Source organism: Ostrinia nubilalis, chromosome 22, assembly GCF_963855985.1.
Source record: "Ostrinia nubilalis chromosome 22, ilOstNubi1.1, whole genome shotgun sequence".
Taxonomy (NCBI): domain Eukaryota; kingdom Metazoa; phylum Arthropoda; class Insecta; order Lepidoptera; family Crambidae; genus Ostrinia; species Ostrinia nubilalis.
This window is the reverse complement of record NC_087109.1, coordinates 4,548,324-4,562,989: the sequence shown is the minus strand read 5'-3', so window position 1 is coordinate 4,562,989 and position 14,666 is coordinate 4,548,324. Positions and strand designations below refer to the sequence as shown.

Here is a 14,666-nt window from a genome sequence, read left to right as displayed (position 1 = left end):
ATGTAGAGATAACTAAATTATTCTAATAAATCAGACTTTCTCGTTAAACTAGTGAGTACTTAGCGATGCAGCCTTATTTATTTTAAATGGGAGCCCGCATATTAATCCTGCCATGATTAGGATGGTGCTACGCCCATCCCATCCATGCCTGCCTTGGTGGCAACATTTATACAAATTCCATGACCGAATGAATGTATGACTGGTAGAAAACGCTCGTTTTAAGTGCACTAAACTGAAAATAGAATTAAATTAAATATCCTCCATTTAGGGCTTTATTAAATTAAATCCGCGAATGTCATTGTACCAGGGCTGCATCACGCACGCGGAGGTATATTTAGTGGTTGTCCATCGGAAGTATCGATTGGCGCGGCCGTTGACCCCACGCGGCGGATTCGTTAATATATCAATTATTTAAAACTAGCGATCACCGAGCTACCAGGCGCGCATGGGATGAGAGATTTTCGCTGCGTTTTTGTTCGTATTTTAGATTGGTTAAAACGCACCTGTCTGTAAATGTAACTGCTTGTTTTTATTGTGCCCTTGTAAATTAAGCTCTGTTTGCTTGAAGTTAAATGCCAAAGGATGTTGCAAAAACTAAACCGATAGCAACTAGGGGAAAGCTTTAAGATCGCCTAATGTTACCCTGAGAAAATGTTTATAAGAAAAAAGTAAAAAAAAACAGAGGAATGAGAAAAACAGAAAATCCTAGATGAAAGAAAGTTACATAAAGTAGATCTGTAATCGTAAAAATTGGCTACCGAAGTACCGACAGCCGAGGAACGCGGGTTCGAACCCCGCCGCCGCTGGACTATTGTGGTGAGCCCACTCGTAACATAAGCACATTTAGCTAAGTACGAGGGGCTGACGGTAATTTGTGCAATAAAAATTACAAATTTTTAGCGTTAAGAGTCGCATCTCAAACTAATTTGAAAATTATAAATAACTTGAACTAAGTAGCTCAGTTGGAAGAGCAGTCGCCCGGCAAGCGGAAGGTCGTGGGTTTAATTCCCGCCTTAGGCAGTTCGATATTTTCAAGTTATTTATAATTAAAAAAAAAATACAAATATTCTTTAAAATACTTACTGTCCGTTTTTATAACACAGCTATTTACTCACATACTGAAACAAATGAATAACGATCATTATGATAAAATTAATGTTATCAAGACTAAAACCTCTTTTATTTTTTTCCAGGACACGCTCACCCCCGAACCAGCTGACATGAATGACGACGACAACTTCTCCAGTGAGTATCACAAAAACGACAAAAAACCAGCCACTTGCATCAAATCAATTAAAACATCGGTATTTTATGCATTCAAAAACTTTTTTGACACAGCACAAAACGCTGGCATAAAATACTCAACCCATTGGACTTTTTGAATTTGAAAATCGAATTCCAAATTTGAAATTTATTGGCGAATGTGATCTGGTGCAGGTCAGGGCTTCAAAGACGCGGAGAAGTTGAAAATGATGTTGCTTGCATGGAATTACCACAGCCAAAGTCAAGGTAAACATTTTTTTTAACGCGTGAAAAAAAGTATTGGGTATTTGACACCATTCACCAATTTCTAAAGCACAACTTTTTTAAAACACTTTATTCTGGTCTTAAAAAGTTAATTAATTTGAAATAAACTGTAAATTAAGATTTTTGGTTGCTTGTTGATTGATAAAAAGGCACTCAATGAGGGTTTTCGTGATTGAAAAATCCGCCAGATGGCAATACGTGCGTGCGTCCAAATGCTGCATGATGTGGATTTTGACATAGGTATCTGTCAATGTCATGTCAAAAATAGTGACGTCATCGGCTTGTATAGCTCATTTTGACAGCTATGAAAAGTACTTCAATTGATTGGTGGTGTCAAATACCTATTAGACTCCCCGCAGATTGCAAACTTTTAGTCGGCCGATATTTTGGTCGGGCAGTTAATAAGTATGGAGATGTATGAAAGTGCGCACATTACACCGATTTGGTATCGGCCGATTCCATACAAATAAGAAGCGAGCAAACTATCGTCCTATAAAAAGTCTGTAGTCTACGAAGGCTCTTAGCAATATCAATACAATCTGTTTTGACGATTTTGAAGTTTATTAAGCCTAGGCGCAGACCACCGACTTTTACTTGGCCGATAGTTGGGTCGGGCTGTTAATCAGTATGGAGATGTATGAAAGTGCGCACATTACACCGATTTGGTATCGGCCGATTCTTCATACAAATTAATCTATCGGCCAACTAAAAGTCAGTGGTCTGCGCCTAGGCTAAAAATGAATTTCACTAACACCCCGTGAAGGCGTTGAAAAAATAGTGTTGCTTACAAGTAAATGACCAATAATCCTTTTTGTTTATCAGTTTAATTCCGTAATCACAATATTTGCATCAATAATTACCTACAGCGTGATTAAACACAAAACTCCGTTAAAATAAGACTACGATTGTTATCCCTCTTCATATCCATATTAATATAAACACAAGCTCTGTCTGTTACATTTCACTATTAAACGCTCCATTTTGATAAATTTCGGTATAGAGTTAGGTGGGACTTAGAAAAGGACATCTAGGTTTACTTTTCATCACAAAAATAGTTTTTTTTCTTGGCTTTCGCGGTTTGAATTTAGCTACAACGGTGTAAAAGTAGTTAGGTAGACATTATTGTACAGTCGCGGAATGAAAAGGTTCGTCACCTTAGTGTCGGTTTTCGCTTGCACTAGGTACTGTAAGAGTCAAACCTGCCAACATAACCGTGCAAGAAACAGTGCTGCTAACATTTAAATAAATATGACGTTTGTTAACGAATAAGGTTTTGCTTGTTTATTTTTCTATCCCATCAGTGCAATGTTACAAAATGTAGTTTTTTTTTATTAGATAATGGCAGGTTGAACCAACAAGAAGGTTTTAGTTTATGAATCATAATAATCTTCTTGACAAGTTAAATCGTCAAACAACTTTGATCTAAATAATTTTGAACTTTAGTGACGAACAGTTAAAGATTATTTTCTCTAACTCGAGATTATTCTGTAACATAGTTTCAAAAGGTAATATGTGCTTGCTATTCGTTGAAGGAATCAATTTGAAAACTGACGAACCTTTTCATTCCCCGACTGTACATCTCACAAAAAAAAAAAAATCTATTCTATTCCCATCTCTCGTTCTCACAGCTGCAACTCCTGTGTAGCCAGAATCTACAGCTTGACCGCCAACAAATTGTGATAGCAATCACAACCTTGGTGACAATGCTTGCTCAAGTAGCCCTATTACTTAGAAGTCTGTGATGGCAGAAAACATAGGGGAACCCAGGGAATATTCCCACAACTCGTTCCCACCGCTGCAACTCCTAGGTAGCCAGGATCTACAGCTTGACCGCTAAAAAAACCAATGGAGGCCAAGACACAGGGGAACCCGCGGTCAGAAGCTAGTTAAAACTTAAACCATCATACCCAAGGTGCATTCGGGGTAGGCATCGCGTAATTTCAACGTACCGTTGGCTATTTTTACTACAGAAGCCTTATAGACGGCCCGCGGTGTAAGCTGGTGAGAGCGGCCATTTTGAAAACATATTTGTCGCGATAAACGTTACGGTGATCGCATGAAGAACCTCCTTCTTTTTTTAAATCGGTTAAAATGGGATCGTTTTGGAATTAGTAAATAGATAGAGACATTTTAAAGTACACTACACAAGACAAGAAAATAATGAAATGCACAAAAGGACGGTACAATTTAACTTAATTTTTATGATAATTTTGTGATGGATGATTTTTTTTAGGTAACATAGTGCATGTACATGAGACCATGAATATTTTGGTATTTTCTTAATCTGTCTTTGAACAAGTTACTAATGAATGTTTGAGCAGGCCTGTTCATCTCCGCGAGTTTACATCGAAAACAAAACACGCACGATTGCCCCCTACAAGAGTACTATTCGACAAGGCCTCACATACGAGCGAACATTGACTCACGCACGCGTATTCTTGTGTATGATGGAAAAAAATAAAGAAAATGGTGTACTAAATACTGTGCAGTATTTAACTGCCTAAATAATAATAAAAACACAGAATGTACTTTTTTAAGTTGCCTCAAGACACTGAGAGGTAAATAAGTAGTTAATATTATTCATGATAATTCATGCTAAATCATGTATTTCCTCCGCCATTTTCTGCAGATTGGCACCTCACGTCACATCATTTTACCGAAGTCAGCCCTATAGCTTCGGCGCAGTACCGATCACTGACGTTTGTCAACAAAACTTCTGACAAACTTGCTTGACTCTTGAGACAAGCTAAATTACACCATATTGTTAATGACATTGAGCATACATTTTTTTAAATACCTTCGCGAAGTAAAACTTCTGTACGTAGTACTTATTATTATTCTGTGGTTTGAGTGACTTTAAAATAGGATTTAGTATACCTAGTGGATCTAATTTTGGGCTAGACGATGATTTTACTAAGTTTTGTGAAGCTTTTCTTTGAAACTATGTAATACATGGTTTCCAAAGTTGAAATAGCTTTAGGATATGGCGTTTTTAATATTTATTTGCAATAAATACATAAAATTCTATAAATAAATGACCTGGCCGCTCCCACTTAGCTGCGTTGCACCAGGGGCGCAGAAGTCGTAACTACCTCAAATTATTTATAGGCGAGGGCTTGTTCGGTTTGACATTTAGAAGCAGATGCTCGTCCCCCGCGGCCCACCCCCGTTAATTTATGCTGCCTTGGTAACAGGTATGCATACCGAATGCATCGCGAAATTATAGGAGTGTCGTCCCGGAGGTAAAAAGAGCAAAATAATGTTTGTTTTCAACGAGCAGACGTGGAAATTGCTAGGAGGTTGTTAAACCGATTCGGTTGATAAGCCTATGCTGTTTAACTTGGGCGTTTTACTGTTAGCTAGCATGGTAACTATGGTCACATGGTATTATTATAAGAAAGGTCACCGCCAAAGTCGGCGCCGGCGGGTACATGTGACTTTGCCTTCATCTTGCCGCCGTCTGACGAAAAAACGCCCGATCAAAATTAATTTCTCCCAGTTTTTACGAGTTGCCTTAGGTGACTCCTTGTAACTCCTGGTGCCCTGGTACTTGCAGGCCGCAACGGAGAGATGGCGGAGAGCGGAGCGGACAGCATGGCGGATCTGTGGGCGTCCTACCACAGCGCTTTGGGGCTCGGCTCCAAGCCCCCTAAGGCCCCGACCCCATTGGCCCAAGGCCATTCGGTGAGTTTTAAGGTTGAACAGCGTTTCATTGTATTATTAATTATTTATATTAAACATTGTTAATGGCGTACAACGATAACGGCCACACCATGGATCCTGCCGAAAAAATGACCTACAGTCTACTACAATCTTATCTTATCCAAAAATTGCAAACGTGGAATATTAATTTGTAGAAGAAAAACAGTTATGAAATTGTTTCACCGTCGAGAAATATTTAAATATTTTTAAATCAAAGGCTTTTTTAAAAGTCTTTGTATTGTGTCTGAAAACTTTCTATGGTCGGAAAAGTTCTCAATGAACTCAAAAAAGTTGCCAAACTTTTTTAAATCGATGTAGGTATGAAATTATGATTAAATATTTTCTATTCTAAATATTGTTCTATTAAAAATAGACTGACGGTAGTTCCGCTGCTTCTTCATTATTACTTAGGTACTTCCAACTAAAGGAATGACAGTAGGGTTACTATAACTTTATGCTATTAAACCTCTGATTGGTTATTCCTATACTCGTTTATCATGACTGTTATCTAACCCAAAGTATGCTTAAGGTAAAATAGGAACTAACAAACCAAGTTATTACGTCCCGCCATTTTAATCCCAAACTGTCCGCTATTATTTTAAACGGGCTTTCATTTTATATGCAAAATAAGATTGTTATTCTACCCTCAAACCTGTACGGGCGGCAGTTAGCGAGATCTCCGACTAGACAAGACTGGTAGTAGATTTGAATAAAACTACGCGCAAATTATAAGTGGTTTTATATCCCATTAGAACTAGTTTTATAGTTGTTTAACTACCAAACTTTATAGCGCCGTTTATTAAAAAGATATTACCAGCACTTTCAGACTCTTTAGTTTTCATTTGGGATAATAAACTCTACCAAAGCTGCACAGGCGACGAAATTTGGCGAAATCGTGGTTTCCAAAACCAGTCATTTCCATTGAAAAAAGAAGAAGAAAAACTGACGACTCTACCATTGGAGTCGAACTTTATGACCTTAGCCTTAAGCGTCGGACATCTATGCCCAATCAAATAGATAGAACGGCATAACCTGCTCTCTAAAACTCAGAATCTTTAAAAAAATACACCAATTACAGTGTTGAATCAATAAAATAGCAATACCGAGACACAACTACTTACTAAGACTTTATTTTTGGTAAGAATCTAACGCAGTTTAGTCATATGAAAGCAGGAGCATGCTTTACCTATAGCTTATGGTGAAAGATACCAAGACTTAACTAACTCTATCTACAAACCTTACAAAACTGACTGGACTTTCTTTCGCTGCTTCTTCTAAGCACATGCCCATTTATTGTCCCGAAGCAGGCGTAGGGTCAAAGCAATACTGGGACGTGTCAAAGCGCTTTTAACAGCCTCTTTGCAGAAGATATATTATTATGATTTTGTATGATGATACTGAATAAATCTTTTACTATTCTATTCTTAACCTCCAGAGCCCGATCCACGTGGGCTCCGCTACTCCCGTGGAGCCAGCCTCCACGCACGACGAGACCTCATCCTCCGACCGCACCAAGGACGATGACGATGCTGGTGCCTCTGACGATGATAGCGATGATCGGGTGGATCCGCAGCATCATGACCCGGAGAGGCTGAAAGCTTTTAACGTGAGTATATACTTGAAATTTGTGGTAACCTTTGGTTTTGAGTCAGAAGTTTCAAATGTTTTGGGATAGCTAAATCAGCCTAGACTGTATCTGGAAGTTGGGTTTTGTCTTGATTCAGAAGTCCCAATTTCTTTAGGAGTGCTATAACAGCCTAGTTTTCTTTAATTTTAAGATAAAACCTTACCTTCCGGGACTATAGAAGCAAATTCTGATGATAGTTATAGGTACGATAGTAATTTTACTCAAACTGTTCTAAGTTTAGATGTTTTTCCAGGATTTTTTTAACTAGGGCTTTATTGACTAATCATCAGTTACTAGTGTATTAAACGAAGTAGAAATCTACACCACCTACACCAAACTACTTATTTATACATATTTTGTTTAATTTTTCTTTATCAACACAAAATTTTGATGATCTTAACTTTCACAATCGTTTGAGCAACGTCACCATCTGATCTTTACGTCGACGCATCACGCCCTAAATAAAAACATGCAATTTAACAGATTGCACAAATGCTCTCGTTTATTGACCACCCAATCTTTGCAGATGTTCGTGCGCCTCTTCGTCGACGAGAACCTAGATAGGATAGTGCCAATATCCAAACAACCCAAAGAGAAGATCCAGGCCATCATCGATTCGTGCACCCGACAATTCCCGGAGTTTGCCGAGCGCGCCCGAAAGCGCATTCGGACGTATCTCAAGAGTTGCAGACGGAACAAGAAGGTGCGCGGCGACGGACCGGCAACGGGCAACGGCAGCAGCACACCGTCTGGCAACGCTTGGGACTCAGCGGTGAGGGTCCGATCTCCGCTGTTTTATGTTTGCCTAGTACCTGATTGGGAGATATTGTCACTAAAATATGGATTTTTCTTTATTATCTATAACGTGATAATATGGAATCATCGATCCTTTGGACAGTCTTATCTTTATTCTTAAGATTTTTGATACTGTGTTTAATATTCTAATTTCTAGAAAGTTTAAGTCGAGAATACAGTTAAGAATGGTTGGTTGGGCTTTCTACAATAGTGTCTCAGCACTCTAGTCGCGATTTGAAAGGAATTTCCTCAATTCACGTTGTTTCCCTTAATCGACTGTCTAATTGCCTTTAATTACAGTTTAGTTAAATTCTCCAGTAACAACATTAACTGTAATGTGTGCTCCACTTCGTAACAAAATCTCGATGTATCTGTTTCTGTCTTAGCCAAGAGAATCTTAAAAATTCATTCTCGTAGCTATCGAAGAACGTTGATTTCTGTAATTGTAATTGCTTCCAGTTAAATCCCAAATACAGATAAAAGTCTACGGTGGATGAAAGCCACTGTTACAATTTATAAGATTTTGGGTACCTTATTCGAGAAGTTTCTTTTTGTATTCTGTCACTTATTCACAATCTTAATGACAGGTCCTTTTTGTCCCTTTCAAACCCTTCCTTCATATGCCAATAAGTCCCAGTCAAGTCCAGAAAAGTGCACGAAACATAACAAACTCCGCTTTGCGCGCAGGTGCGGCCGACTCCGGCGCATCTCACGTCGGTGCAAGCGGAACACATACTGGCGCAGGCGTGCGAGAACGAGAGCCTGAACGCGAAGCGCATGCGTCTAGGATTGGACCCCGTGAGCCAACCGATGCCTACAGTACCGACGCCGATGGTAAGTTTTCGTGAGATACTAGTTAAGAAAGCAATCGAGGAATCTTCAGGTAAACGCATGCGAGAGTGAGGAATGCATCAAAGTGAATCGCATGCGTCTGGGATTTCACCCTGTCAGCTAGCTGATGCCTACAGTGCCGAGAAGCCAGTAAAAAAATCTGGCATGATCTGCTGGCAATCGCGATGGGACAACAAGAGAAATGGGGATTGGAAAACTGGGGTTGGACGGCATCAGCCATCCGATGTCTAAGTTTTAATAGAAGTCAAAGAATCTTCTGGTAAAATGCGAGAAAGAGAGCCTCAATGCGACCTCAGATTCTATTGGTACAGATCAATTTGCTCTAGCTCACATATTGCATCAGCTATAAGTACGTAGTCATAAATATGCCAAAAAGATTGGTTTTTAGGCGAAAAAATTAACCATTGACTGCCGCTTTGAGTTAGTTTTCCTTGCTTTTACAAAACACCTACAAACCAGCTGCAAACTAAGTCTTTCCCTTCATTCCAGGCCATCGACACCACCGCGACTTCAGCCGTGGCCTCCTCCTTCCTCAGCCTGTACAGCGGAGCCATCAGCAGCCCGGCCTCTACGCCCACCACCAGCACGGCCTCGCTGCCCACTGCTGGGCACAGCAAGGCCGCTGCGGACACCACGCGGCCGTCAGCCAGTCCCACTATGGAGAACGCTCTCTTGAACAATAACAGCCTGAAGCTTGATAATGCTAACGGCAATGCTGGGAGTAAAACTGCCAGGTGAGGAGATGTTTTATGAAATTCATCACCATCAGGTCATTATTTTAGTCTCCACTGCAGGAGCACGACACTCTCTAATTCGCCAGAGGCAAATGGAGGAATTGGCTTACACTCCCCACGCTGACCAGACGGGTTGGAGAGGTGTTTGTTGAAGAAGTAGTTTTGTGATATACCTACTCAGGTGTAATTTGTCGTAAGGTTGACTTTTCAATCGTTTGCACTTTTCTCTGCTAAAACAACAAATTAATGTAGTATCATCGCTCGGACATGATATTCAACAGATCGTCGATCCACCGAGTGGAGATTTTTAATAGTTTCGTGTTGTTTATAATCAAAAGCTACTCCGCCCCTTTCTCTTTTGGGTTTTTCTTTTTTTCAAACGTCATTAACTTCTAAATAAAATTGCAATTTTGATGTTTTATTACTAAGTTGAGTATTATCCTCATATTCCTCATCATCATCATGTTCTACTAAACATAGCCCTACCCCAAATGATTTCCATTTCGCCCGGTTGGTATTTAAGTATTATACTTACTTTTAACATGTTAAGTGATTGTTTCCTTTTCCAATTCCAGCCCGGCTTCGTCTCCAGCGCCGCTGTTCAGACCCTCGTTCCCAAATACTTTCGGCACTCCGCAGACTTTCGGAAGGCAGCCGTAAGTTGCTTTTACTTGTTAATTTGTGACTGAGAATTTCTTCTTTGGATAATTCTTTCTTTTACCTTTTTTAACCTTTTTTCCATTCATACACTATTTATTAATTTGATTCAAATCTTGCATTACTTACACTTAAAATATTAAGATAAAACTCTTGATAAATCTTCGGCATGATAAGCCGCTGCCTTGTCGATTGGACTATCATTATAGAGCATCTCTTCTGTGTTGTAACTTTTCTTGTCACAGATGAATGGAACGACGATTGAAGGAAGTAGTATCAAGTTATAATTTTATGATTAGTCGTTTTCAAGCTTGACGAATCTCTTGCCGAATGTCAACTAAATCACTATACTTGTATGTGTCTTTGCAGGACCAGTTCAAATCCGGCAACAGCGCTCTCAAGCAGCGCTCTGCTGTCAACACTGACTTCTCTGCCTCCTACAGGTCATTATTTCATTCTATTTATTATATCTTTATCTACAATATACGTTTTCTTTTTTACATTTGTGTGATCTACATCAATTTCTAAAATAAACGTTAGTATTTCATACATCTTTACCAATTATTTCAGGCGTCGGAGTGAACGCAGCAATGGCGGCTTACCAAAGTGCGTTACTGTCGGCCATGGCAGCGCATACTCATACATTCCCTACTAGCCTCTCTGGTAAGTTGGTTAAATAGGAACTAATTGTAAAACTACGATGATTTATGACTTTGTATTGGAATTGATATTTATAAGTAAAGTAAGGCTTTGATTTCTAAGAACAAACACAGTAATATTAAGAAAATTACTTGGAATTACAAGTTCGGGAGAGTAATCTGACTTAACAACTTTAGCTAATGTACCAACCGTTAAACCATGAATTCTATTGATTACAGCTCCAACAGATCTGTCATTGAAGAACACGCCTACCCCGACGTCGCTCCACGCCACGTCCACCGTCTCTTCTCTCGCGGCCAACACCGCTTCTTCCACTTCTAAGACCCCTCTCCTCTCGCACAAGCTGTCAGGGGCCGAAGTGGGAGCCGTCAGGCAGCTCATCACCGGCTACCGTGAGTCCGCTGCCTTCCTTCTCCGCTCGGCCGACGAACTCGAGGCTCTCCTCTTGAACCAACCCTAGGGTTCAACCAAACCCTCATTCGCTGACACGCTCGGGTTCAAATTCGGTTACTTTTAACCTGAATACCTCATTTTAACGAGTGTGCCGCCGAATGGCCGGAAAAGTGCCCCAAAATTGTTTCACGTTGGACTTTTCAAATTTGTACGTGTTTACGAACATTTTTGTATATTTGGACGATATTGTTATCGAGGACAAATTCAAAATTGTGGTTTGATAAATGCTTTGTTCGATTCCGGTGTTACGACAATTTTTATGCTATTGTTATTTGAATTCGTTATTTAAGTGACTGTTTGAGGATGCCAATCGCGTAACGTTGTTTTTTAGAAGTACAAATAATCCAGATTCAATACAATAGTCAGTTTTCTCAATAGTTCATTAATTCACATACAATACAGGCTTTGTGTAACCATATGCTATGCAGTAGAATACAGTTCACAGTAATATTACATCGCTTTGTTTTCCAGACAATGTTCGGTTGTCATCACTGTCCTAGTGCGTCTAGTTGTATGGTGCTTGTTTCCTCACAGTACAGTACAGTGTTGCCAACTTTTTCTACCGTTTTAATCTTGTCCAGTTATAGTTAGTAGTCACGAGTGCCCGCTCGTATGTCCATAAGTCTATTTCGGCGATTCGTACAAAGCTGCCATAATTATTGTAAAGAAAATTAATACGTGTTGCCATTCGACACTGGTTGGAAGAGTACAAAATTATTTTTGTGTATATTTAGATGTAAGAAAGAAATCAGGGAGATTCTAGTGTTAGGTTTAAATTCGAATTCTTGCCTGGTGTGATTTGTTTAGTCTGGTGCGAGTCACTGGGCGTGCTTGGTCCTGGCGGCTACATAGGTATACCTATCTTCGCGTTTTAAACATTTTGGAGTAAGAAATACACTATTTCACTTACACGTTAAAGTATGAATCTAATATTAGGTTCTAAAGTGGCATTTTAGATATAAGAAGCACGAATTTATTTGTTGTTTTGTACTATAAGAATAGTGCAGTAGTTGTACTTATACATGATTAATATATTTCTAATTTATCACTTTATTTAAAATTCTTCGATTTATTAGCATTTTTGTGGTCGGCTCCATCCTTTGTAACTTTCTCAGTCGTTGTCTTAGTTTCTTCGTATGCATTTCGCATTTGAAGTAACTTTCGCTTTGCCCAGTACAATGAACATTTATGTTCTTATATCTATTTGTTACCATAGATTTTATGGCCAAGTACTATAGTTAGTTATAATTAGTGTTACTGCTTTTATGATGTACAAATAAGGTTCAATTCATTGTAATATAAATGAATCCGTTTTCAAGTTTCTATATGTGGCCTATGTTATTTTGTGCAAAATTTTCGATACTTATACCTCGTTATCACATATTTTGTTCAATTTGTTAACAAGTTAACTTAGGATAGTTTGTTTACAATCTCGGCCAGTGTTAGTCGATGTTTCCGATTTAAGCAACTACTATAGGTTTTGATTTATAAATAAGTTTTGAAACAGTATACTTAAATAGAATAATTAAATGTCATAAACGCTTATTAAGTTGCTACTGATTTTATTGCTTCGATATTTGGTACCATTGTGGATAGGCCCGATTGCGTGCATTGAGCCAATAACATCTCAGGTAAATTCAAATGGACCAATCACGTGCTAGCATTTTTGCGTGGCCCATCCACAATGGTGCAAGATGTTCGGAGACCGCAATTAATGTATGATAGTTTTCCAGTTTGCCAGTTTTCTCATTAGTATAAACGCTTCTCGCCAGTTTTAACATAGAAAATTGTAAATTCACTTTTGAATATTAAAATTGCCAAAGAAACGAATTGATTTGTGTACGTTATGTGGAATTGCTGATTACTTTTATGTATTTGTATGATTATGTTAGGGTTAATTTAGCTTAGTTTTATCTAAAAGTCATTCCAATATTTTTCTAAAGAGAACATCATCGGTGCGATAGGAAATGCTGTAGTCATTGTAAATGAAAAATATGTAAAAAGTATGTTTAGAGTATTATAAAAAAAGTTGATTAGAAATATGAGAAAGTTGATGTTGGGATAACGAAAAAAAAAAAAACGAAAATGGTGGTAAACGTTGAGAAAATGAATTTGTTAGACATTAAAATATATTATTATTAGAGATGTATAAATGGTTTACAATTATTATTATTAGTTTGAGAGAATAACAAAAATGATGAAAATGGCGATTGTTACTATTACGATATGAGAATTTAGTTATAATTTTGCAATTTCAAAATGTGAGTTTTACAATTTTGAAAAAGAAAATATTAAATATGCTCATATACAGATGTTGGTGTTATTTATTTATTTGCGCAAACTTTAATTACCCAATAATTAATTAGAAAAAAGTGAATACTGTACTAAATCAGTGACATTTATTTAATCAAGCAAGAAAATTAAAAAATGAACTTAATTTTAATTAAGTTACTATCGTCGAATGAATCCATTACGTCTTGTGTGTTCTGAATTCAAGCCGTCATTTTATTTTATTTATTTTCTTCTCAGTTATTACCACTTCACTATGTCAGGGCGCGTTTCGAGACGCGGCCGCGACGTAGGGTACCTGCGGGGAATATTAATATGACTACCCTACATTTTGAAATAAAAGTAAAATTAGGGGATAATAGAAAGAAGCAGGTTGCTCATGTAAATACTACTATCGTGGCACTCATAATAATAGGTTAGTTAACATTATAAAATAACAAAGTTACTTTATTAAAACACTTCAGTATTTTCAAAGACAAGAAAAAGTACTTCCTGAGGGTAGATATTGAGCCCACCAACTTGGCCTCTCATAAAAAGTGTGTGCTCACAACCCGGCGAATTAACTGCGCACCTGGCGGCCGTGACGTCACATCGACGCTCTGATACTGACGTGGCTAACGCGGAGAGGTGTGCGGATGAGTGCGAGGTAAAGTCGCATTCCAGCGAAGTGCGCAGTTAGCTAGATTGGTAAGTATCCGATTTATCATCATCATCATTTCATTCAGCCATAGGATGTCCACTGCTGAACATAGGCCTCCCGAAATGACTTCCATGATGACCGGTTGGCAGTGGCACCACCGCTTTCCTATTACCTTTATGAGGTCGTTGGTTCACCTTGCGGGTGGACGTTCTACGCTGCGCTTTCCGGTATGTGCCTTCACTCCAGAAGCCCCATCAGCCGTCAGGTATCCGATTAAAAAACAAAAAACAATCTATGTTTAAATTACCTGTCAGGGAACGGATAGTAACGTTCGTCGGCCATCAGTATGTGTGTGGCGTTGATTATGAAGTCCATGTTGTTTTGCGAGGCCAGATACGAGAACATGGCGGGGAAACGATCAGTGCCGCATCTGAAAATTCGTCCATTTTTAATAATATTACATTTTATAATAACAACAAGCGCACTGTGTGTGTTCTATCGCGCACAATGGCCCAATCATGAGGCTAAGTGCGGTATTCGATTGCCCTGCAAAACTAAATAAGTGAAGCAGCAAATCGAACGCACAGCGTTGAATAGAGCTCTGTGATTGGTTCGTGTGTCACCCTGTGCGTCCACGCGCACTGTGAGACCTCATAGTAATGTTGGTGAATATGGGCGTATGATGTGTAAATTGTGTAAGTACCTTCTACCTTAAAATAAAATTATAAAC

At 38.7% G+C, this 14,666-nt stretch overlaps 1 protein-coding gene across 1 annotated transcript; it reads left to right on the top strand.

Annotated features, from left to right (window-relative positions):
* Positions 1 to 292: 292 nt before the first annotated feature.
* On the top strand, positions 293 to 13,213 carry LOC135083029 (nucleolar protein 4-like). Its single transcript, XM_063977793.1, has 12 exons — positions 293 to 328; positions 1,194 to 1,245; positions 1,438 to 1,509; positions 5,084 to 5,223; positions 6,665 to 6,835; positions 7,383 to 7,628; positions 8,339 to 8,485; positions 8,993 to 9,237; positions 9,813 to 9,893; positions 10,264 to 10,337; positions 10,465 to 10,557; positions 10,773 to 13,213. The coding sequence occupies exons 1-12, from the start codon at positions 293 to 295 to the stop codon at positions 11,012 to 11,014; spliced, it is 1,599 nt and encodes a 532-aa protein (XP_063833863.1). The 3' UTR covers positions 11,015 to 13,213.
* Positions 13,214 to 14,666: the final 1,453 nt, after the last annotated feature.